The 27,107-nt window shown below is 38.7% G+C and overlaps 1 protein-coding gene across 1 annotated transcript; it reads left to right on the forward strand.

The window, feature by feature from the left end:
- Positions 1-61: 61 nt before the first annotated feature.
- On the forward strand, positions 62-25,085 carry LOC137277562 (serine/threonine-protein kinase 3-like). Its single transcript, XM_067809354.1, has 13 exons — positions 62-182; positions 1,884-1,964; positions 7,775-7,955; positions 8,370-8,432; positions 10,946-11,110; positions 12,641-12,746; positions 13,152-13,213; positions 13,978-14,115; positions 15,047-15,157; positions 15,662-15,743; positions 21,131-21,256; positions 21,659-21,861; positions 22,181-25,085. Exons 1-13 carry the CDS (start codon positions 169-171, stop codon positions 22,337-22,339), a joined length of 1,491 nt encoding a protein of 496 aa, XP_067665455.1. The 5' UTR covers positions 62-168; the 3' UTR covers positions 22,340-25,085.
- The last annotated feature ends 2,022 nt before the right edge of the window (positions 25,086-27,107 follow it).

Below are 27,107 nucleotides of genomic sequence, written 5' to 3' on the forward strand. Positions count from 1 at the left end.
AATTATCGTATTTTCTTTCAATAATATTGCGGTATGAAATAACGGAATGTACCGAACACACATGTTATTTCCGGACAGAAACGGAAGTGCCATACTTTTGTTCAAGATGTCTTGCCGATCGTGATAAGATTGACCAAGTAATCAAGATTGTGATATGACATATCGAAAATGTCGAATCAAAGGTAACTTGAGTTAGTTAGAAGCTATGTGATGTATATACGGACGGATGTTTTAAAATAGATCTGTGAACTGTACGAGGATCTTGTTTTCGCCCTCCCCTGTCAACTTCTAGACCACAAAATATTAAAACATTTATAGTTGTCATCGTTCATTTCCCTTTTGCTGTTGAAATATTATTAGTTCATATAATAAAGTCTAAATATTCTTAACTCTGAACGTAAGCATGGCCTTGATCAAGCTTAGAACGCCTGGTCAGTTGACAGGATACTGAATACTGCACATTGCATCACAGGGCCTTTTCAATTAGGTTGTTCATCTGGCTCACACATTTTCAGTTGTGATATCCATACTTTTGACCATAGTCCGCTGCAAGAGTCATTGTGAAAGTATGTTGGTGCCCTTGAAGTTCTTAGTTTATCTTCATATTAGTTTCTGCTTGCAGTCAAGCCTCCAGTTATTGTATGCATTCACAGAAAGTTATGACAACATTGTGATGGTTTTGGAGTGACAGACATGCAGACATTGCAATATGTCAATGATTAATAATCAACACACGATCATTTGAATGGTTACTGCATACGGCATTGTTGAACCGATGCATATCCAAGAAAACATCTTCATCTAAGGTTGTGTATAACTCATAAAAAAACCCAGCTGGATTCCCTGTTAGTATTTTACCTATCTCTACCTGTCAGCTTCCTCTACATGTGCAGACAGTCTGCAATATGGAAACCTGGGTTAAATAAAACTCCTTCTGACAGTACTGTCTGGTATTCTCCACTGATATTAGTAATAACCTTGATGCTAGTCTTATTATTTACTGGAAAAACACTGAGCAAGTTGTGCTGAAGCACTTTTCTCACTGAACTTTCCTTAATAATTCTGGATGGAAAATAACAAACTGATGCTTTGAGCAGAAACAGGACAGGTAATTCTGTAAAAATAAAAATCGTAACTTTTTTCCAGTTTGTGATTTGAAGTCAGTCTGAGAAGTAAAATGCTTTGCAGATCCTTCAGAATTAATGGAAGTCACAGAGAGATTCCTAATAGGCTATTGTTCACATTGTCCACAACCTACAATTTAAGAACAAGCAGAACATATCATTGTGTAATGAAACTGTAGGCAGAATGTGATTAAAGTGTGGTCATGTCACATGACCATGATGACAATACTAAAAGGTAAGGTACTTTATCATGCTCATGCATCATGTTTATAGTCTTGTGACCATGGTAACCATAATATCAATAACAACTTAATAAGGAGATACAGCAATTTCATGTTCAAGTGACCTGGATAATTTGCCAATGAAAAGGACTATGACTCTGGCTAAATTATGTGATCATATCATTCTTATATTTCTGGACCCTTGCCCATAAGGGGTTTTACCTTTGTGTTAAAATTTGTCTGAAGTTCTGAACATTGTGTTTTCTGGCCTTTAATACTAATTCTGGTGGCACATGCGCAGTGTTACAAAGATCATAGGACATAGTTCATAGTCATTATACCAGTATGAATCATTGAGTGCTGAGGGATACCTGCTTTGAAACACTGTTGAGTATTATCTCAAGCAGCACAGAGACCAAACCACAAACTCTTAAATTTCGGACACTGTCATGTATAAATTGTGTATTTTTCTGACATTAATCATTGAACAAATTTGTTTCCTTTAATTGTTTGTTTTAACATGTCTTTTTCTATTCAGCGAGTTAGTGAAATTAAGTGAAGAAACACTTGCCCGCCAGCCAGATGAAGTGTTTGATCTTATTTGTAAAATTGGAAGGGGGTAAGGACAAGATTTTTGATGTGCTCTCCGGGAATGTGGCCTGCATCATCTAAATCTAGAGTAGAATGCCCTGCATTGATTGACTGTGGACATCGTGAATATATGGATGCATCACTTCTTGTATCAGTCATGTCCTTGTATTCTCAGATATTTTGCAAGTATTATTCTACTTCAAAATCTGCAAACATGTTTGTTTCTGTTTTAATCAGTTTCATTGCCATATTAAATTGACTGAACAAGAGTTGTTAGATATGTTCACAATGTTCACGACCCCATTTCCTGGATCTTACTGCAGTGGAGAGTGCACATGAAATGTATCATACCATGTGATGATCCGATAACACTGACTATTGTAATACAGAAGTGTTTGTTTAAGTTTGCAACTATAAAAATATTATAAATTGCACATGAAAGTGCTTGTTTGTTTGAATGATGAAACGTCTTCAGTGTTGCTGATGATCATATTACAAGATACATTCACCTAATGCGCTTCTCTGCCTTTAGTTAGGCTCAGAACAGTCCTGTCAGAAATTTACACTCACAGTAACCATAGCAACTGACAGATCACCAAGACCATTGTCATGGATATATTACATGAGGAAGTACTTGAGTGTCGGATACGAACAGAAAACAGTTTTGATTTTTTTAAACCAACAGAAGTCTGTTTTGTAATAAATATTGATGGTGGAGTTTAAAGTGGAATTTCTATCACCAATGTGTTGCAAATTGGGAAATTGGGGAATTTTAGATGGTGTGTGAGTTTTGTTGACAGGATTGTTGTGATTGTGACAAGTTCTGATGTCAGAACTGAGCTGTTGCATGCTGTTCCTCTGCTGTCTGACCTCTCTGTTTAATGTAGTGCACACTTAAACCGATTAAGTGAAGAAAGCCTAACCAGGCCGCCTGAAGAGGTGTTGGACATTTTGGGCAAGCTGGGAGAAGGGTAAGCTTCAAGACAGAGAGGACTTGAAACATTCTCTAAATAAGTTTGTCAAAACCAAAACCAATTTTGACCAGACAAAATCTGGTAACTTTTCACAAGGACTAATATATGTTAATATGGTTTAACCAATCTTCTAAAAAGAAAAATACCATAACCATATTTTCAGATAATTTTCAAACATGACTTTTGAGAATGAAATGCTTAGCTATATTCGCATGTTCAGTCAGCATAGTGTTTTCTTGTGAAGTTGCAATTGCTCTGTTTGTTAACAACTCCATGTAATTTTGTTCATAAAACAATAACCAAATTGCTTCTTCTGTTTATGTGCCATTGTTCATTTTCCTGAGGGTTATAATAAGTCATCTAAGTTTTACCTGACACAATGTTTCACCATGTTATGACAGTGGGGTAGCCCAGTAGTAGAAGCAGTCACTGGTCACACCAAAGACCCATGTTCGATTCCTCACATGGGTACAATGTATGAAGCAAATGCCTGGTGTCCTCCGCTGTGATATTGCTGGAATATTGCTAAAACAGTATAAAACCCAATTCCCTCTCTCGTGGTTTAGTGCACACTCTTTGAAATCATCATTATATGAAATATCATTTAAATCATCAGTTTCGTATTGTGCCATATGTGTCTTCCTTGATGATTAAAATAATACAGCCATAACTGTTGGCTAAACCACCTCATCAATACTTCGTTTTCCACTTGCAAAACCAACAAGTTACAAGGAAGGTGATCATTTTGGATGTAAACTGTCATGTTACAGTAAGGGTAGGGTTAATTGTAGTTCAACAGTTCTGCTTATCATCAGCTGACTTTCCTTCCTCTCACCATTTTTTTTTTTTTTTTTTTGTAATTCTAGATGTCTTCATTTAAACACATATCATTGCTCTGCTTGTTTGCTTGCTTTGTTTCTCACTCTTTTGTCAGTTTATTTTTAACTTTAATATTTTACATGAGGTAAGTGTTTTTATTGTTTTTGATTTGTGGAAACTTTGTGTAGGATCTGTGTGTTTTGGAACTTGATCCACAGTAGAATAAAGTAACGGAGCAGAACAGGTCGCACGTGACCAACACTGGTTGTGAGAGATGACAAGGTGGATCTGGTGGTCAGCTTTAGTCACCATAGGTGACTTTGTTGATAATTGAAATATCAACATACACAGATGGTGTAGATAATTGTCTGGTCCATATATGATTCTAGAGGTTATAGCTGAAACATTGCTGAGTGAACTGTTAACCAACAAAGCGCTGTCAGCCTATGTCTGCTTAGTGGTGCCAACACGCACAATTACCTGTTTAGGAATCCATATTCTACTGTACATCATTCTTGTAAAGCATGTTGTGTGATATATTGTTATCTTCTGTTAACCATGATGATTATTATGCTGGTGTATTCTGAATCATAGAATAAATGAGTTGCATGTGATCTCAGTGGCTGTCATCCACCCATGTTTGTTAGCAGTGTGTTATTTTATATTCCGTTAAATCTCTATATTTCATTCTCACCAGTTTTCAGTATGCATCAACTTTAATAATATATGTTTCAAATCTCATCACATTTTCAAACAAGAACAGTTTGTGTAACTTATTGATACTTTTATCTCAAATAATCTGATAATAGTTTTCTTCCTATCTGAAGCCATGTTTTTTAAACAATTCCTGTATTCTTATGTTTATGTCTATCATGTTTATGTTTAGTTTTTACGATCACCTAACATTGACATGACACATACCCTGATGCTCTTCAGATACATTTACATGTCTGCAAGGCTCCTTACAATTCCCTTTGGTCTACCAACCCATTATAGACATGTATCAGTTCTCAAAGGCATTGTTATTGACAATATGAGCAGTGTTAGGGACCACAGATAATCTATGGCTGGGGATGTAGATCACCTGTTTTATTCTGGGCAGGCACGGAATGTTATCAGCTTTGTATGCATTTACATGTATCTTTGATTTTTTTTTTTTATTTCATTTAATTTATTTTTATATTTTATTTTTTCATTTGAGAGGGAGGGAGTAGGTGGTCATTGTTTTTGTACATGACATGCAGGGGGTCACTTACATTATACATCAACTTTAGGGATTTCAATAAGGCCCGACGTGAACTGTAGCCTTGGCCTGTTTGCTATCAGAGCTCTAGATAAGCTGCATATTTGCATAAAATAGAAAAGTTGACTGCAAGCAAAATAAATGCCAGCATATGAAAAAAAACCTAAATATTTACATTTACAGTGTGTCAAAATAACAATGCATATTTACCTAATACATCAAGGTCATGTTACATATCGTATCAATTCAAGCCTATCAAACGTAAAGTTTTTCCACCTCTAAATTTCATGATTGAAAAGCTTCTAAGCATTCATAAAATTGTGCAACAGATATAGAATACCAGTCATGGTTCAACCCTTCACATATTGGCACATCTATAAATAGCGACCAGTCAGATAGCTGTTTTTTGTTTGCAAACAAATTGATAATGGTGAATAAGTGTTTTAGAAAGCTTAAACACTCTGAAAGTAAAATATTTAGTTTCTGATGCTTTACAAACAGAAACCTGCTTCATTAGAGGACAGCTAGATGAATCAATAGTCAAGTACTGTGTTTCACAATCAGAATCAGTTGCTAGTGATATTTTGAATGAACTTGTAACTTTAGCTATTCGTGGCATGGAAGTGAAACAACACGATGGGAACAAGTTTTATTAAAAAAGAAAACTAGTTCGTATCTAAAACTATCGATACCCACCTCAAAATAGAAATATCCACTTAGAAGTTAGATTCAAATGTATAGATATTATGCCCACATGGCCAGAAGCTTATCCGGAGTTCTGTGCTATCATTCTTGTATAAGTCACCTATCAATGTGGTGTCACACATTCATTACATTGCCTAAGTGAACCTCAGACAATTTCTATCCTCAAATAGTTCTCAGACATTATTCCAAGGGTGGGAACTGTGGTTGACTGAGTGGTCAATGTGTCAAACGGTTTGATGGGTACAATGTTGGAACTTGGAAGCCTATTTTTTCTAATGGTGACATTGCTGAGAGTGGTCTAAAACATGTAAAACATCTACAAGGGTGGAGAAGACTTGTTAGTGTTTCACTGTATCACTGGTTGTATTGGATCAAGCTCACCATGTTCCATTCTGTTGCAGTGGCATAAGAATATTCTGAATACATGTAATATGTTTTTTCATATATTCTCAACCACTGTAGCCTTGATGTCTTAAGCTGTGTACATAAGAAACAATCATTCCTGTATGATCTTCCTGTGTATCATGAATTTTTATTCTGCAGTTTCATATGTGAACAGGATTCATTCTAGAAATATTTCCTTCAAGAGTGTTTGAGCATTAAAAATAGACCAAACATTTTTATTTATTTGTCAAGTTTCACTTTTGACGGGGATATTGGTTGATATATGTGAGGTCGGGAACGTGTCTGATACTTTATTATCAGAGACAAGTTTCAGGCAAAGACAAAACATGGCTGATGTGTCTGGGGCATTTGGGATTTGTCTGATATCTGTCATGAATGTGATATCAAATCTCATGGCCATGTGTCCTGCATGTCTTCTGTGCTAAAGACCTGGTAGTACTGATATGTGTCTGATGTGTCAGATATGTTTAGGTTAAGCTTTTGATGTGTCTGAGACCAGGGTCTGATATGTTAGTTGTGTGTCTTTTGTACGTGAGACATGTGATGTGATAACAGTCTGTCTGAGACCAGGGTCTGATGTGTTAGTCGTGTGTCTTTTGTACGTGAGACATGTGATGTGATAACAGTCTGCCTGAGACCAGGGTCTGATGTGTTAGTCGTGTGTCTCTTGTACCTGAGATATGGACATGATAACAGTCTTATGTCAGGGTCATGTGTATGCCTAACGTGCCTAGGCTAGACTACACATCTGTCTTGTGTCAGACATATTCAGTGACAGGTATGGGTCAGACAAGTTTGGGGCGTGGGGAAGCCTACTGGATAAAGTGATTGCTTATCATGACAATGACCCAGGTGAGATTCCCTGCATGGGTACAAAGTGTGAAGCGTATTCCTGGTGTCCCCCGCTGTGATATTGCTGGAATATTGCTGGAATATTGCTATAAGCGGCTTAGAACTAAACTCATTAAGACAAGTTGTTCCATGTTTCATACCAAGAAGGGAATGTCATGAGGGTAAAAGCTTATGTGTCCAGTGTATACGTAGAATGTGTCCAGCTGTGTCAAGGAATGTGTGTGACCAGTCTAGGGTATGTGTCCAGTGTATACGTAGAATGTGTCCAGCTGTGTCAAGGAATGTGTGTGACCAGTCTAGGGTATGTGTCCAGTGTATACGTAGAATTTGTCCAGCTGTGTCAAGGAATGTGTGTGACCAGTCTAGGGTATGTGTCCAGTGTATATGTAGAATGTGTCCAGCTGTGTCAAGGAATGTGTCTGACCAGTCTAGGGTATGTGTCCAGTGTATACGTAGAATTTGTCCAGCTTTGTCAAGGAATGTGTCTGACCAGTCTAGGGTATGTGTCCAGTGTATACGTAGAATTTGTCCAGCTTTGTCAAGGAATGTGTCTGACCAGTCTAGGGTATGTGTCCAGTGTATACGTAGAATGTGTCCAACCATGTCAGGGATATGTGTCTGACCAGTCTAGGGTATGTGTCCAGTGTATACAAAGAGTGTGTCCAACCATCTCAGGGCATGTAAGTTAACTGACAAGCTTAGGTTATATGTATATGTTTACATATAATGTGTCCAACCACGTCAGGGCATGTATCTGACCAGCCTAGGGTATGTGTCAAATGTGTCAAGGCCATTTGTCCAGTGTATAATGTGCATGCTGTTCTACCCACCTGCTCCCAGGTCCTATGGCAGTGTGTTCAAGTCCCTGCACAAGGAATCGGGCCAGGTCCTCGCTATCAAGCAGGTCCCGGTTGACACTGACCTCCAGGAGATCATCAAGGAGATCTCCATCATGCAGCAGTGTGACAGCCCCTTCATCGTCAAGTACTACGGCAGCTACTTCAAAAACACGGACCTATGGGTATGTAGTCAGGTGTTAATTGTCAGCTTCTGCCCTCGGTCGAAGAGGAGCATTTTAATTCACCTAGCTCAGAGTTGAGGCAGAAGGATTAATGTTTGTGGATATTAATTACTTCAAGAAGATCAAAGCTTTTTCAAGGCATTTCTGTTTGTACTCAAAATCCTAGCTGGAAACTTTGTCAGTGTCAGGTATCATTTACTCTTTTGATTAGTCCACTGACACATGAAAAATTCTTTTACTTCAGATGAAACAGTGATACACTGCTTACCGGTATGAAATATTTCAATATAGAGGTGATGGAAACACTGTGGACATAAGGAAATCCCCGACTACAGTTTTTTGTATGTTAATGCCATCGAGCAGGTCATGTGACATTCATGTTACAATTATCTGATTGTGTGTTCTCTCAACCAGATCGTCATGGAATATTGTGGAGCAGGATCTGTTTCTGACATAATGAGGTTGCGGAATAAAACAGTAAGTAGCCTTGGTAGTAGTCGCTCTCATCACTGCTTGTCACAGTGTTTGGAACTGAGTTTCCTTCCTGAAATGTTTTAAGACATGATTAATGGGATCTGGTGGTTAGGCTCGCTGATGTAGTTGACTTATGTCATCATATCCCAATTGCGTGGATCAGTGCTCATGATGTTAATCATTAGATTGTCTTGTCCAGACTGGATTATTTCCAGACCACCACCGTATGGATTGAATATTGCTGATTGTAGCAGAGTCAGCCTACCAGCTCTGGTAACACTACTACATAAAGGCATACCTCAGGCCGTATTACCCTTGAGAGAATCATGCAACTTATATAATCTTGCACAGGGCTGAGGGCTGTCATAGCAATGTACAGTGTTATAAGACAGTATTCAGCCTTACACAAGGCTCTGCAATCAGGGGAGCATATGTGCTATCACACAACTTGAACGTTTTCAGTTTCCTGCACTTCAGCTATTGTTGCTAGTTCCTTGTAATTGCTGTTTATTTGTTCAGTATGCTGTGACAATCCATGTCACATGGTGTCCACAAGTTGTTTTTGAAAAATTGACTAAACAACCATATCATACTGAGTATGTCCATGGAATAAGAACTAAGCCCATGTTGGGAGGGTAGCTCAAGTATCAAAGACACCCATCACACCATAAGTACACAACATCAAGCCTATTTCTGGTGTACCCTCGTTTGAAAAGCAGTGTACAACCAAACTCTCTATGTTCACATTAACTGAAACATCTGAGACTCATACTGATAATCCACACCTTCAGGTAGGGTATATTGGAATGGTGTTCTTCAGTCTTTCTTATCTTCAAGCTGCTTCTCAATGGGCTTATATTTTCTAAAAAGATGTTTGAAGAACTTTATTTTTATACACTGACTGGAAGAGTTCAGAAATCTGTGTCTTAAATTAAGTTTCTGCACAGTTGTTCTGTGCTTTTCAGTTTGTTACAAACTGTGTTGAATAGGTTTTCACAGAAACTGCTGAAATTACCCAAAAATCTGTGAAGCAGTGAGATAATCTCCGTGGAAAGATGTGACATAAAATATTAAAAGTATTCCAGAGTTACTTCCCTTGCTATGTTTTGGTGATCTTACAGGTTACACAACACCAAATGTTTTTCCATAGACTTCTATAGTAACCTTATATTTTTTAAAAAAATATCCAGGCTATCAACAGCCAAGCCATGTACACAGGGTTACAGTCTGACCTTTAAACTACAATAAAACACAAATTCTGTCCAACTTGTCCAGCTGTTTTTCACAGCACAGGAAACGGAACACATCAACCCATCATTCCACACCAAATGTCACGTACTTGAAAATATCGTTGCACACATAAGCATAAGTCAAGGTGATAAAAAATGACAGCAGTGAATACTTGAAATTGTGGTCAGTTTTATTTACTGGATGGATGTGCTTTTAAAACACATAAACATCTTACACTATTTCATCCAATCACAGCTGTCACAGGCCTCTGTCCGTTTGAGTTATTTCCATACGGTCCTCACACTGGGAGCATGTGATATTTATGTAGTGTAGTGGAACCTGTATTTAGCATAGCCATTTCAGGACATAGCACGGGGACATGTATTCTGAAAAAGTACTGAAGTTTAGTGAAGTTGCTCATGAATAGGTTAGAAAATTATTTAAAGCAGCCCTTGTGTCCATGACTCTTGTATCTTCATGTGGTTTTATATCATACTGTCCTTTCAAGATGGCAGTTGCTGCCATACTATTCATTACTACCTAAACAAACATAATTCTAGAGTGCAGATCAGGGATCACACTATGTCCATGAGTGAGTGCATCCGTGAATACATACGTACCTATCTACCTACCTACCTACCTACCTACCTACCTACCTACCTACCTACCTACCTACCTACCTACCTACCTACCTACCTACCTACCTACCTACAGACAGACAGACAGACAGACAGACAGTCAGTAAAGTCAGTCAGTCAGTCAGTCAGATGTGGCAGTTTACAAGTTGTACATTCGACACTCACAATACAAAGTGACTTTTACATGCTGCTGACTGTCTTGTTCAGTCATGTCCAATATACACAGTTTACAAGCTGTGTATTAGATACTACTGATATCTTTGGGTATTAGATGGTTGAATGTGACGACATTACAAGCACTTGTTTGATTCCCCACATGGGTAAAACAAGTAAAGCCCATTTCTGGTGGCCCCTGCCATTATATATTTTTGGAATATTGCTGAGAGCAGCACAAAAGTAAATGCACTCACTCACACATTATTCCCGAGGACATGATCTGGATAAAGAATCTGGTGGTCTGATAGTTTGTCATTGTACCCAGACATGGTGGACTGGTGAGAATATCTTTCTCAGGACTGTCCTGTGCTGTTAGAATTACTTTCATAATACGAAATAATATGGAATATTGCTCTGTTATGTGTTACAAGAAACAAACCTAAATAGATTATGTAGCAAACAAGCATAAATGAGTGATGATGTTGTGTGCAGCTGAATGAGGAGGAGATAGCCACCATCCTGGAGTACACACTGAAGGGACTGGAGTACCTGCACTCCCGGAGGAAGATACATCGAGACATCAAGGCAGGCAACATCCTGCTCAACACGGAGGGCCATGCTAAACTGGCTGACTTCGGCGTAGCTGGACAACTCACAGTGAGTAATCACTATGTGATTATAGTCTTTGTATGCTGGCAATTAGGCTCTTCGCTCTCAGAGTGTATGTTGGAATCCTAAATGGGATACAGGCCCCATCTGAATCTGTGCTGAGAAAGTGTAATCCCATATAAAACAATATGGATATGATTGTGTGCAGGGAATCATGATAACAAGAATCCTCTACTTCTAACATAGAGCATGTCAAGAGACAAGTGTAGATTCATGTAGGTCTACCCAAACTGCTCTTCAGCACCCATGCTTGTCTTAGGAGGCTACAGATGGGATCAGGTGGTCATATCCATTGTTGATGCATGTCATCAGATTATGTCTCTGCTCATTACAGGATTGTCTGGTCCAACTATTGTAATTACAGGCTGATGTCTTACAGTTGAAATATTCCCAAGAGAAACACTATATAAAAGACTAACATGTCATAGTCCATTGATTGATTTTCTAACTTGTCAGGACAGGAAAGAGAATCAACTTTCTTCCATAGGGACCGGTCCCAATTTCAGCGGACACTTCTATTAAAGGTCACATGTAACAAAAAAATCAAGTTCATTATATATAAAATGCAGTGGTGATTGTGAAGAAAAAATAACAAAATTATAACGGTATAATCGCAAATCAAAAGTACAATATTTTGTACAGTGGAAGCTGTCTAAACCAGCACTCATGGGGACTGAAGAAATATTTTGATTTAGACAATATGCAGGATTGTAGAGCCGATGATAAATGTACATGCCACGGACGGGGCTGAGATTTTATGCAGGTGTTAACAACTTGCCAGATTGGGTAGATGCTGGTTTTCCCAGCGTCCACTGTATTTGGGTTTACCTCCCTCAAAACAAAGCAGCCGTGATACTGAACCTAGTCAGGGCCGGTGGATGTGCACTCATGTGTAACTTGCTTTGTCATTGGCCACTGGTTCATTTGCAAATACACTTGCTGGCTCTTTGTTTATGGCTTATGATCCTGATAGGTGTTCATTTCAAATTGCAAATGATCAGTAATTGAAGCTGTGCATTGCAGACAGGCAGGCAGACATAAAGGTGTCAATAAACCAGACATTTAATTTTCTTTGTGACAAGGCTGCTTATCACAATCAACATGTTTAATATGTAATAAGTAGATTATATACCTGTTTATGTACTCAACCAAGATTAGACATCTGCTCATACGCCGGGCAGGCATAGTGTTTCAAGCTCTGTGAAACTACTCACTGCACATGCATTTCGGCACAGCACAGCTGTTGAAACCACTTTTTCCCACAGCATTGGGAGAAAATTAGTGAATTTTTCAACTCCGATTTCGCTGGCTTCTTTTCAACGCATTTTTTTTCTCTACTTTATGGGTTGAATTGGCATTTTTTATGATTTGTTTCTGTAAGTGCAGACTGAAAGGTATCAGAATCTGTTCTACGTTGCATGGGACCTTTAAACATTTCCTGGAGTTGATGCTGATGATGTGTAAGCTGTAGTATGATCTGTGTGTGAGACGTGTCACCATCCAGATCTATACTTTCAGGACACAATGGCCAAAAGGAACACAGTGATTGGGACACCCTATTGGATGGCACCAGAGGTCATTCAGGAGATAGGTTATGACTGTGTAGCAGATATATGGAGTTTAGGTGAGTTAGTTCTCACCACACAAGTGAGACCATCTGTGGAACTCCAATAGTAGTTTGTTTGAAGTATGATGGATTTCACAGCCTTGCACATGTTAACATATTATATAGCTCTTATCTCACAAGATATAAAATATTTAATCCATCTGTCTAGTAAGTGGAAATATATGTAATGAAAGCTTGTCCATAGATCAGACATATGTTTTAGCCAAGTACGAAAGGAAAACAGCTGCTAATAACATATAAAGTACATGTTCACGTGCATCAGATGTCCTTCTTAAGCTGAAACTATATGAATCCGCAATATTCACCATGCTGATCATGTTTTTGTGATCTATGTACTGCAGTGTATGAAGTGGTAAAGGTGTGGTAAAGGAAGTGTGCGTATATCTGTGTGTATGTTTCCAGGTATCACTGCCCTGGAGATGGCCGAGGGGAAGCCACCATACGGAGACATTCATCCAATGAGGGTAGGCAAATGTTTCCAGCCTTGTCTTGAGAACACCTGTCAATTTGAACATGGTTGTGTGACTAGACTGCTCTCTGTGAATTTAGCCTCTAGACAAATTCAGCTACTTGACTGAAACCAGAGACTGGCTGGTCTGTGGAGTATTCCCTCTCAGTAATACAGTATACCATGTCTATGATAAATATACCACCCATCAAAAGTTTAGACTCACTAAAAGCACTTACTATATGTTATGGATGCATATATGGTTACATCGGAGATGAATTTCACCACTAACTTGGGGAAACCAACTGGAAACCTTAGCATGTGAATTGCTTGAGGTTCATGCTTCAAATTACTGAAGATGAATTTTACCACTAACTTTGGGGAACCAACTGCAAACCTTAGCAGGTGAATTCCTAGAGGTTTATGCTTCAGATTTCTGAAGAGCATGTGCAAATATTGTGCATGTGAACAGCTGCATTTTGGTGTAAAGCTTTATAAAGAAATCACCTATTTTCACTAAGTTCATCATTTATTGAATGCATGACAATAATCTTTTCAATGTTACGAATTGGTTTTACAATCCATCAGTTCATGTGTAAAAGTAGCTTTAAACAGTATGTAGTATTTTGCAAAATGTAGTTTAGAACATGCCTTGGTAAGATGCCATTTGAAGGTTCAGTGTAACAAGGACACGTCTGTACCATGTGTGCACTGCTACTGTTTGGGTGGTGATATCGGAGGAAGTAAATACAAGTGTATGGACTGTGGTATTGATTACAGGCGATCTTCATGATTCCCACCAAGCCTCCGCCATCCTTCAGGAACCCAGACAAATGGAGCCCTGAGTTTATTGACTTTGTCTCGAAGTGTCTGGTGAAAAATCCTGAAAGCAGAATCACAGCATCAGAACTTTTACAGGTATGTGATGGATTATCTCCCTTTGGTCTTCTCAAATGTTTGTTCTGCAGCATAGCAACTAGAGGAACATATACTTCATAGAATTGATAGCATGATGACTTTTTAGGACTAAGCTGGTACTGCTTGTCTCTTCATAATGTGAATGTGAGTGTGAGAAAACGTGAACCATTCAGGCATGTAGGAAGCTAGTTATGATTTGATACAACAGGGAAAGACCTCAAATGACATGTGTATATATCAGATTGTATATATTAGCTATGTTCCATGACAGATGTTTTGGTTGAACAATTCAGTCTGTCATAGGTTACCTCCCCTTCATTTCACCTTACTTCCTATAGTTAAATCAAGTAGACATGTTTCAAAGCAGTCTCAAACAACTGTTCATTTGTGTGCCTCAAACACTACATATATGTCGTGACTTCTGTGATGAATAAGCTTTCAGAAAATGTTCAATTTACTTTTCTAAAAAGTAAGACATAGGATATATTCAAATTCAAAACCCAATCGATGTTGAAATTTCCTTCATTTTCATCCTAATTTGGTATGATTTATCATTGAACCTTTTCTTTCATGTCATTCTATAACATGAAGTATCAGTGACTGCCCTTGTTTCATTTTTTATACAAATACCACATCTTTGTGCGACATGCAGCATGGCCATGGTCAGATATAGAAGTAACTCCCATCTCAGGAAGTCACTTATACTCATAATGTAGGACTTGTCTCACGCTGAATTCTTCTTATAGTATGCAGTTAACAGGAAACTGATAAGCATGACAGTGCATTGCACACTGACTGAATGTCCCTCGTACTGATAGAATGATCACTGCTGATAGCAAGCCTTGTTCATCTGAAGTCATATCAGACCCACTACTGTCTCAGTGATGTAGTACATGAAAGATATTGTTTCCTACACCCTTCTCTGTTTTAGCATGATTTCATCAAGCAGTCCAAGTCTTGTGAGGTTCTTCAGAAGATGATTCAGGAAGCCAAGGAGATACAAGATGCTCATTCCATGGTGACGCTCAATGGGGATGATTCAGTAAGTCCAAAACATGTAGCTTGTAGTCTCCTTGGGGTTCCTCAGGGGTTTCCCACGCATGTCTCCTGAACTCCTCCATGACTAAAACTGAAGAAGAAACTTACTCAGAAACACTACAGAACAAGAACTGAAACTAGTGTTTAGCGCTTTCCATTGGAGAATGTGGTTGTTAATTCCTTCAGTGATTAAATATGACCTCTTATGCAGACCATGTACTCTCACACTGTGCATGGAGTTGGAGGGTGTGAATTAAAGGGAGGTAATTTGTAGAATACTGAGGTGCCTCTCTTAGTTGTATTTGTTTTGCTATGGGCAAGGTAGGTCATATACAAATTGTAAAATTTGAGTAGATCCATGTAATCTAGTTGAAAACTGTATAGATTGACATTAATAGAGCTCTCCAGGTATGACTATCTAGAACTGTCTAGATGTGACATTGTATAGAGATGACTAAGTGTAATTGTAGAACTCACAAGATGTAACTGTGTGGCTTGTATTTGCCAGGGGGATGAGGACGAAACAGATGGAACAATGGTGAAGAAGACAGAGGATGTTGATGGAACCATGAAGGCTCAGAGAGAAACTGGTACAGCTGCAAGTTTTTTGACAGCAGTTTTACCCCTGTCACACAAGAGTTAAGCTATGATATGTGTGTGTAGAAAATGTTGTTATAGGCCTAAGGTAGCTTCAAGGTTAGGTCTTTCATTATCAATGTTTTAGTCATAAGTAGCTAAGATTTGTCTTAACGAGGACAGCATTGTGACATAATTGCCAAATCTACAGACAATTTTTATAATTTGTTGACAATTTTCAATGCACAGAGCAATCATTTATTTGTATGCAAGCTGTTCACCTTAAAGGATTTTTAAAAGTGTCTCTACACACTGTTTAAATTCAGTATTAATGTACACCAAGGTACATAAAATATGCACAAAGTACAGTTGTAAACAGTAATATTCATTATACAGCTTCTGTGGCAAATCTAAAACACAAGTCCCTCGAAAGCATTTCGCCATTTCGCAAGATAATGAGGTGGGCAGTCATGTGGGCGCGTGATGTCATTCATGTCAGAAAATACAGGGGTACCAAGCGTGTTGGCTAACTGAGCTCTGCTTGTGGTTTAGCAAATAAATCAATCCAGGAAGTAAGACCTGGATTTGGATGACATACTGGATACAGATAATACCACATACATACAACCTTTTCAATTTGAAAGTATTTCTAGTGGCAAGACTGACATGAATATTTACGACAATTCAACCAGTTTACAACTTACAGCAGTGGGATGATCCTGATCTTGATTAGATCTACGTTTTGAATAGACTACTGCAAACTGGTATGCAAGCCACTTGCCTATCATATGTTGAAAACCAATCAGATGCAGAATTAATACTTCAGCTGTCACGGAAAAATTTGCAGTCATGATAACATCAATGTCCGATCAAGACTATACAGCCAGTATACACCGGGAAGGTAAACACTGAAATAACTACGTTCCTGGTTCATGATTTTAAGGTTTTTAAGGAAGTTAAGATTTTTTTTCAAAATCTGCTTTTTCTGATAAAATTAATCCGTAAAAGTTTTGGCATGGTGATAATCTGCATCATTACATAAGTCGACAAGTTGGATCTCTTTACTGTAATGTAGAGGAGTATCCTAAATTCGTTAGTGTATGTTTTCGTAGTAAGTAGAGATTTTATATCAGTGCATATCTGCAAAATATACATGAAATGTAAAATGATAAAATCCTATAGCGTCCTTAATAGATGTAGTAAAGAAGTATAAGTGCAGTATATTCTGGCAAATCCTCACAGTACTTCTTCATTCTCTTCAACTGTTAGCTAGTGGAAAAGACATCTTCATTGTGTTCTAGTAGTAATGTGTAAAGTGCGATCAGTCCCAAAGAAGGACCACCAATTAAATCAAGAAACAAGCACACAAAAATTATAGCAAATAATTCATTTACATACAAACTGTGTATGACAAAATAATGAATACAGTGTGTACACCAACATCATGAAGGCGAAGGTTGCTTGTATATTAACTGGATGGACTCATATAAGCCTAAGAAAACAAGATCACTCTCCAGTAACATCTGACACAGTGGTGACTGCAATTTGAAAACATTTACCATCTGAACAAGTGACAGGATTGAAACAGGAATAATATAGACCTTATGACATCCGGCACAATTGGTTTCACTTCACACCCTAGACACACACACCTGATTTCATTTTATGTCTTGATGTCAGTGAATTCCCCAGTTCCTGTTTACTAGTTATAAATGACAGTGTCTGGCAGAATATCCTAGAAATTTAGCCTGTTGTGTCCTGCAACTGCAAGGCTGTAGAAAGGAAACATGTTTCTTCTCGAGAATGGCCCTGAGTAGGAAATCCTGAAAACTCTGAATATATCTTTACATACAGTTAGAGGCATTTTGTAAGACAATTTCAAGAAATTTTGTTTTGGCTACCATAATAATAATTTTCTTTGAAAAATGCAGAAATAACGTAAGTATTTTTGTCTTAACAAATGCGGAGAGGAAAAATATAAATGAAGATTAAAAACAAGTGTTTTTCCAAACAAGATTTAGTGTTGCCTCATTAGTTGGAGAAAGCATGCAGTACTAGATCTTTTTTCAAACTGGAGTGTACCAGAGGGAACAAAGAAGCAAAATTGTTGATAATCAGAATTATATTTACAACATGTTGGTTTCTTGTTCACTGACTAGGCCTCTTGGTTTAGCTTTAGGGGTAAGTAATTGCCATCTTGGGTTCCCCAGCCTCGGTCACTGCTGTGGCGTTTAGGCTGTTTCAGTGAAGTGAAATACTGCTATGTACATCCTAAAAAAAAAATTAACGTATCATATTTACATTTACAAATACAAAACCCACCGAAAAAGTACATTATCTGAATGACCATATTTCCCCAATTTCCTATTTTTGGAAGCGGGTTAAATGTTACCTGTAGATACAGCTGCCATGATTATTTTTCAGTGGGGTTCATAAATAAAGTTTTATGCCAGTGCATAAATTAAATTTATTGTACATTGCCTCTAAGAGGGAAAGAATGAGAGGGTGTCAACATCTTAATCATGTTTCAACACCCACCCCAACCCAACCCCACCCACCCCTATTCAACCATTTGAAGGGGACAAGTTCCTGATCGATATGACTCATTATTAATTACTTTTCAGTAATTACGTGCTCTCTCTTACCACCACCTCCATATGTTGCAAGTTCTTATTTGTCCACGCCTGTACCCCTCCCCATTCCTTCATACACTCAACACACCCGTCTAGGGAAATAGATAACTGAATAGCAGTTATAGTGGTGGTAAAAATATACATATGGAAATTAATTAAGCAACACCAAATTCAAAGACACATAAAAACTTAACAAAGTTTAACGAAGTAATTTTGATGATTGATTATTCAATTTTGATGTATTGACATACAGCATGAGCTTTTCATGGGTTGATATGACGCGCGTGAAGCTTGCACAGCGCACGTGCATTGCTTTAACCTCAACTTTCGAAAAATGCACTTTTTCCCTGGGGTGTTTACAAGCGCAGGTTGTCGATTGCATTCGGTTTTTCATTCATTTCAATGTCATGGCACGTAGGAAATTATCAGAGGCCACTCGTTGGCAAATAATCGGCATGAGGAATGCTGGTATGTCTCTAAGACAAATCGGGACTCAAATCGGACGACATCATTCCATAATTTCAAAACTTTTGAAAAAATACCGGGCCACTAATGAAGTTAAAGACCTGCCTAGACCAGGAAGACCCAGGAAGACCACAGTCCGGGAGGACAGAGCTTTACTGAGACTTGTACGGCGCAGGTCCTTCGACTCGAGCTCTCGGTTGAGACAGGAGTGGCTTCCAGGGAGACCCATCTCGAACAGGACTGTTCGGAATCGTCTGAAAGCTGCAGGATACCGGGCAAGGAGGCCAATCAAGCGACCCAGACTGTCTCCAGCCCATAAGGCAGCCCGACTGGCCTGGTGTAATGACCGTTTGCACTGGAACATTGCCTCTTGGAGGAAGGTCCATTTCTCAGATGAGAGCCGGTTCTTGCTGCACATGGTGGACGGTCGTACTCGGGTCTGGAGGCAGAGGAACACAGCAATGGCTCCACGGAACATCCAGGAGACTGTGGCCTTTGGGGGAGGTTCCGTTATGGTATGGGGGTGCATTTCCATGAACTGCAAGTTGGATATCATTACCATCCGTGGCAACCTTAACGGTGTTCGTTACCAACAGGAGGTTCTTGACAGGGCTGTGGTACCTCATTTTGAGAACCATCCTCTGGCAACGAGACCCATATCTATGGACGACAATGCTAGACCTCACAGGGCGCATGCTGTAAATGATTTTTTGCGGCAAAATGCAATTGACAGAATTCCATGGCCTGCCATGAGCCCTGACCTCAACCCCATTGAACATTTGTGGGACTTTATTGGCCGTCGTGTGAGGCAGAGAGACCCACCAGTCCATAATCTCAACGAATTGACGGCTGCCCTGCATGAGGAGTGGAACAGGATCCCCCAGAATCAGATCCGGAGACTCATCCAAGGAATGAGGAGGCGTCTGGAATCGGTGGTGCGTGCGCAGGGAGGACACACTAGATATTGATGAAAGTCGGTGTGCAGACTCTCAGATGACTGTTCTTTCTTTCCATGTGACATTTGTGTTAATACACCTTACAACAACGTCTGTGGATGAATAGTAAATTGTGTCCATTTTTTTATGAATTTAAGACAGTTTTAAGAATTTGGATTTCGTTGCAATAAAGCAAAGTCTTGATACTTTTTCCCTTTAAGTTGTTTGTCAGAGATCGTCTGTTGAATAAAAAAGTGTCAAACTATATCAACCCGGCATATTTTGATTGTCAGAACACTTCAAAGTTGCTCCAATAGAAAAAATTGGGGTGTTGCTTGATTAATTTCCAGGTGTATATATCTCTGATCGAAAATAGGACATTTAGCAGTAATTATGACATACTTTTACATCAACTATTTCTTCATGTTGCTACCTACTTGAATGTTTATGTTGCTCCAAAGCAACTACATTTAAACTCTCACCTGGAACCAACATCGTTTCCAGAATGCAACTCTCTCAGTCTCTGTCCAAAGTTGACATTTCGGCCTCTGATGTTTGTTTAGAATGTCGAAGGAATGTCAGATACATAGCATCCTTATACAGTTTTACCTTTTCATTTCCATGTTTTGCCAGTTGGTAGGTCTCTTTCTTAGCTCTTCTTTAAACAATGTAATGAACACAGGTTACATTGCATGGAGGGGTTCACAAATCCACACAACAGCAGTTAACAATCTATGCCCTTCTTGTCAAAAAGAATTTCTCAGGAAATGTACATCCGTGTTGTTTACACAAGTGGATCATCAAAACTAGAAGTGCAGTTGCCAGTTATCTAATACCTAACCACAACAACGATTTTTTCAAAATATTGCACTTTGTATCACTTTCAACTCCACACTATTGAAATGTAAACACATCAGGCTGACTTTCGGGTATGAAGCAGACTGCAGACTGCTAAACATACAAATATGCATACGAGTGAGCGGGGCTAAAATGGATTTCGTTTTGGTGTATATTCATAATTTTTAGGACATTTTTACATAAATGTATGGTGCAGATGTGTTATATATTCCTTTAAATTACATTATGTAATAAAAATGCATAGGGTTTAAGCTTTTTAAAAACCCTTTAAAGTTTCAATTATCACTTTGAGGCAAGTCAGAAGGGGTAGTTAGTCGTTTATTGTATCAGTAGGAAGGCAAGATGCCTCATGTGTGATGGTCCAATCCTATTAGATGTCTTTAATGCTTTCCACCACCTTTGTCAGTATTTAGCAATATCACAGCAGTCATTGTGGTATAAGAAGGGGTATAGCTGAAGACTTCATGCAGTTGTTCCCTCTGGCAAAGGATATTGTGTTGTATTTTGTAGACACACTTGTCCCTGGCAGCAACAGCGGCACAGTGGTCGTCAACAGCGAGGCCAACACGTTACAGTCAGAGCTTGGCACCATGGTCATCAACGAGGATACCGAGGATGACGATGGAACAATGAAGAGTAAGAGAAACATCTAGCACCTACTGGTTATTGTTATCGCAATCCCTTTTCCTTTGTGAACACAATGCTTTCTTTGTGGTCACAAGCCCTTCTTCTTTTTAGTTACAATCCCTTCTTTTTTGTGATCTCACTCCACACATCTGTGGCAATGCACCATTCTAAATTTATTGTCACACACGTAAAGAGCCTTTTCACTTTTTGAGAAATCAGTTTAGTTTCCACTCTGTTTTCTACAAGTTAATATCTATATAGATCATTTGTTTCAGTGAAGGATGTGTTGTGACTTACATGTGACTGTCTGCTGACATGATTGTAACTGTCTGCTGACATGATTGTAACTGCTGATATGATTGTGACTTTCTACTGACATGATCATGATGCTTGATGACTGCCTCTTCCCAGGACATGATACAGCAACTGCGGGGAAGGAGAAGTACCGTCCAGCGTATCTTGACCATTTTGAAAGGAAGGAGCAAGAGGAGAGACAGCGCTCCACGCCACAGCCAACGTCTGCTCCACAACCTCACCTACAACCCGCCCAGCCAAAACAGATCACCCCACCACACCACTTCCAAAGATCATTCATGGATGGAGACTTTGAGTTTGTGAGTAGCACTTCTTGATACATGATCATTATTCATGCCAGTCACTGGATTATGTGGTCCATTTTTTTATGTTTCCAGGCTGTCATCCAATTTCTTCAGTGTAAACAAAAAACAAACCGATATAAGTTCAAATTCAAAAACTTGTAACTGTCAAAAGAGTCCAAATGTTGCACTTAATATCTGCCATATTGCTGACACAGCATCAAACAGAAATCCCTTATTAATAAGAATCTCAATAAGTTTATTGGAAACAAAATGACAGCCAAGTTTTAGATATATTTTGACATGACTCACCCACATGTGTTGACTTTTATTGCAGCTACGAAACCTTGCATATGAAGAACTGGAAGCACGCCTAGCTGACCTTGACCCTGAGATGGAGAGAGAAATTGACGAGCTCCGTGCTCGCTACCAGGCTAAACGACAGCCTATATTAGAAGCTATTGATGCCAAGAAGAAGAGGCAACAAGTCATCTAACCTTCGGTCATATCGAATAAGTATCTCTGGGAAATGTGTGACTGGCAATGTACATAGCTATGGGAACTTTTTGATCTGATAAACTGAACTCTCATAATATCTTTGTTTACTATCTTCTCTATTTACCTTCATAGTTGTAGCTGAAACTTTATCTTTGGAATCAAATGGATTGGTGAATGGGCATTTTATTCGTGGCTGGTGTATACGGAATAGTAACGGCAATGTTTGTTGATTGCACTGATTCAAAACTTGCATGAAGTCTTCCTTGTTCAAACACACCAATACACAGATGTTAGAGTTCAGTTACATGGACTAGACATAAAGGACTCAAATCATGGTAGAAATTTTTTTTTTACTGTAAGATCAGTCCCTTTCCCACTATTTTTGTCCCTTTAAGGAGACTGCTTGTTATCTATGTGAAGTCAGCATTATGATATTATAAGGACGGTGCTGCAATGTCTGTAAGTGTCTTGCATATTCCCTCCAGTGCAAGGGTGTCACAACCTGTCCACAGCATAGAGGGCCCAGTGAGAAAGATCATACTGTCTCAAGTATTACGGTAAATCAGAATCTCAAAGTCACTTTTAGCCAGTTGGAGCGTTCGGGTAGTTTAGTGGTTAAAACTTGATTCCCAACAGGGGCACAATGTGTGAAGCCTGTTTCTGGTGTCCCCGGCTGTGTAACTGCTAGAGTATTGCTACAAGTGGCATAAAACTACTCTCTCTCTCACTCTTAGCCAGTTGATTCATGCTGATGTTTCTTATTCAGAAAAGTGAAGCATTTGAATGTAATACAATACTACATATATTTTTTTGTACTTTCTTTTGACTTTTTATTGATAGGTGCTGAAATGCAGGTAGGTCACAAAGAATAAAATTTTAAAAGATCATGTCAGATTTCTTTGATATTTTTTTCATCCTCTACAAGTTAGTTGGAAGAAATGAGAAGCTACTGCTAAAAAGGGTAGTTTGCTAGAGTTTCGTTATTTGATATTGATCCACAATTAATACTGAACTTTTCTCGTTCAGAAAGTATTTTTAAGTGCAGTATGCCATTGGCTTATCAATGGGATTAAAGGTGGAAATTCAGAAGAAAATGTCTCCTTTTCAGCCAAATCTACTGTCAAGAGATGCTTAAGCAAGTTTTAAAAAGTGTGGTCTAACATTTTTAATTGATAACCTTGCTTCATTAATATTTCTATGTACATATTTACATGACGCGTGTACTCTATAAGTGTATGTTTACTGATCGGATCAGAAAGTTCCCGCTTGATCTGAAGTGTATGTGTGGTGTCCTACACAGAGATAAATCATGGTCCTTATTTTCAGAACAAAATTGTATGTATTTATTATGAACGGACAGCTGTCAGATTGGCTGTACCAGGTGTGTCTTTGTTACTGACCCTTGTAACCTCTCGTATCATGTGTCACCTGATGTATCACCCACTCACGTACCCTGTAGTGCTGGAACAGTGCACCCAGTCATGATGTTATATCTATTATGGTACTTAATTTTTTATATGAAGCACTAGCTCTGGTGCTTAGTTCTTGACTCTGTTCAAATCCTGGTACTTATGGTATCTCTGTCCCTTTCATGATATAATACAAGTGATACATTTGGTGTCATGGTACCTTTTCATAATATACTACTCAAAGGAGTTAAAGAACATCTGTGTTCCTTCAAAAGTTTTGAGTAGTATTTGATCCATGTTGCAATGAAAAAGCTGTTACATTTGAAGAAGATCATGTTTGTTAAGGACAAAACAATAATGGTCAGTTTGAATGTTATACATATTGAGTGTGATGCTATGTATGATGCACTGTTGATCATTACTAGATTTTTGCAGTCTAAACTTATCCTCAGTGCTTTTCGTCACACTCCACTACCGAGTCTAACAAAATCTTATGGGAGGTCGCATCAGGTAAACTTTGAGACTGACCAATCAGAACACAGCTTACCAAATCGCGAAAGTGCACATTCGCACATACCTTCTGAACTTTTTATCTGGAAAAGGTTCGTACCCGAACGATTCCGAATGCTATTTAGCGTACGCTCGCTTCCGGGTGATGCACATGGCATACATACAACCATGACAACGGAGAGTAAACAGTCGCTGAAAATTTCGTTTTTGGCAATATTCAAGGATGTTATATTGCGGACATATTAGCTAATGGTAACCATGTCAACAGAAAACCCAACGCGTATATACTGCAGGTCAAATAACTGTGTTATATGCGAATTTTTGTTTGTGGAGAGATCTGTGTCAGTGACTTCAATAGTTTGAAAGACCCTCCAATCGCTAAATAGTAGTCGTTGTCTGATTGGTTAAATTTATTTAACCGTCTCGCGTTTTATTGGACGGCCATTTGTCGCTCAAAGATTACCTGACACGGCCTTCTACTAGGTTTTGTTAAACTCAGTGGTGGAGTGTAAGGAAATACACTGAGACTAACTTTACTTTGACTGAGATTTTTGAACACTGATGTTGAGATAAATTTAACAGTTTCCTGAAACTTGAACATTGATTCGAAATGTACATGCTAAGTACATTGTGTATAGTGTTGCTGATATCGCAGGCATCATTTCAGCCACAGTAACCTCAAGGTATTACTCAATGGGTCTGACCACTCTCATATCTGACAATGTGCAATCTTAGTTTTAGATTCAAATATATTTGATCATTATGAATATTTTTTTTTCAAACATTTTACAGGTTGACAGGTATCAGAGGATCTGATTATAACAAGAATTAAATGTTCATTTCAATTTACAATGTCCCTATGTTTCCAAATACATGTTTATGTTCAAGATGCTACACTGATCTTTCTGTACTTAATAGCTAAGTGATCCCTGAAAGCAGCATGCCAAGTCAGTGCTGTATGGCCATAACTATCTGTTTAGTCATTTCATTATGTCACACTGTCACACTGTATCATTTACAAAACAACATGTTTATTACAGCTGGTTTTGTGATGTGATATAAAGTTTACAGAAGCAGACCTTGGTATGGCCTAAAGTTTTAGAAAGTCTGGCTCCACAGCCAATAGTTTTGCTCCAGCATCAGTTGTCTGAGTCAACAGTTTGGCTCCTCTGAGAGTTTGCTGTGTCCACAGGTGGGGTACCTGTGTCCATGGTGTGGATGCACAATGGGGTACTTACAGTTATAACTTTGGCACTGACAAACAGGTAGATGTGGTAACAGTCACTTTAGGATGTCATGGTGTATGTGGATTCTGCTATAATTCTGTTTAGTGAGTTTAAAGCAATGTTCAACTTTGTTATGTTAGATTTAGGCTGTTGTTCATTTTATCCAATGTATTATGCACAGTTTGCACTTCCCCTTTTATCTGAGTCATTTTTGGTTTATGACAAACTGGAACAACATTAGTGGTGTGAGATGTTTTTCTTTCACATCGGACGTATGTGATGTGTTGATACACATTGATGTGTTGTTTGGAATTTGGAGTAAAGTGCAGCAGTCAAGGGATACAATAACTGTGCAGTATTTAACAGAGAAGAACCTTTCTTTTGTTGGTCTGAGAATTTGGCGTTTTAGTAGTGAGTGTCTTTATCTTGTAGCATCCTGGCATTGTGGTGGACCATGGATCTTTGTGACTATATGCTACATGGTGTGCCATTGTAATGTGTGTGGCATCACAGTGGCTGGAGTATAGGACTCGGATTATATTTCCCCAGTCATCCTATGCTCCACTGCATGATTTTCAACAGATGAAAAAAACAACAGTAAAATTTTTTCAAGTGAATGTTTGCTAAAGGAAAGTCTAGTCACTAAAATTATGCGATATAAACAGCGCTGGTTAAGTTTTATTAAAGGTTGGTGCAATTGTTTATCTGAGGAACCTTTCCTGTATTCCTCTTCTGGAGCTTCATATATTATAATGCAACCAGCATTGTTCCATTCCTCTAGACTTTTAGGAACCATTTAGGCCAGTGTTGATGTGAATCGACCCCAGGTCCAGGCTTTAGTAGGCAATCAGGACGACACAAAACTGTTGATCCACCTCTCAAAGTACAGTCCCTCTACTGCTATTTTTGTCTCAAGTTGTCTTATTTTCATGACATCAGCATTATGAAGTTAACAAGATTTTTTTGCACTCTGCTCAGTCCACTTCCATATATATTCCAGGGATCCTACCCTTTTAACAGCAGTATCAGTTGAGACACCTCTTTCCCTTGTCACGGGACTCACCAGGTGGACAACAGTACATTCTTCTCTGGTCTGGACCAATGGGAACTGATCAGATGAGGCCTACTTTTCTGGATGGCCAACAATAAAGGAATCTGTATCAAAACTTAGCATCACCTGAATATAGAAGTTATTCATCCATACAGTTTGTACTTATCTGACTATCCAACTTCTGAAAATTCCAATCTGAAGAGGAACTGATCAGGTCTGTTAATCCCTAAAGTGGGAAAAACATACCACATTTGACCTCAGTTTTGGTTATGTTAAGTATGTCTATCTAGAGGGAATGGTTAACACCATCACAGAGAGGCATGATCCACACAGGCACTAGGTTAAGACATGGACTGTGAATGAGCCCCATGGAGCTTAGTTCTCATTTAATGCTCACATTGAGTGATGTTCCATAGGACAGTAGGTTCAGTGTATCCCACATTGTTCATCACCATATACTGTACTGTGGCTTGCTAACCCTTCATGGACACTAACACTTGTTGATGGAACAGTTCCGCTTTTTGAGAGGTACAGGGTCTTATTGTATAGAAATCAGTGTAGATACATATG

Source organism: Haliotis asinina, chromosome 3 (assembly GCF_037392515.1).
Source record: "Haliotis asinina isolate JCU_RB_2024 chromosome 3, JCU_Hal_asi_v2, whole genome shotgun sequence".
NCBI lineage: Eukaryota > Metazoa > Mollusca > Gastropoda > Lepetellida > Haliotidae > Haliotis > Haliotis asinina.

Bases quoted from the DNA above. Each gene is read 5' to 3' on its own strand.
- LOC137277562 (XM_067809354.1), top strand. The intron at 12,747-13,151 runs GTGAGTTAGTTC...GTATGTTTCCAG, and splicing joins AGCAGATATATGGAGTTTAG to GTATCACTGCCCTGGAGATG. The intron at 21,862-22,180 runs GTGAGTAGCACT...CTTTTATTGCAG, and splicing joins TGGATGGAGACTTTGAGTTT to CTACGAAACCTTGCATATGA.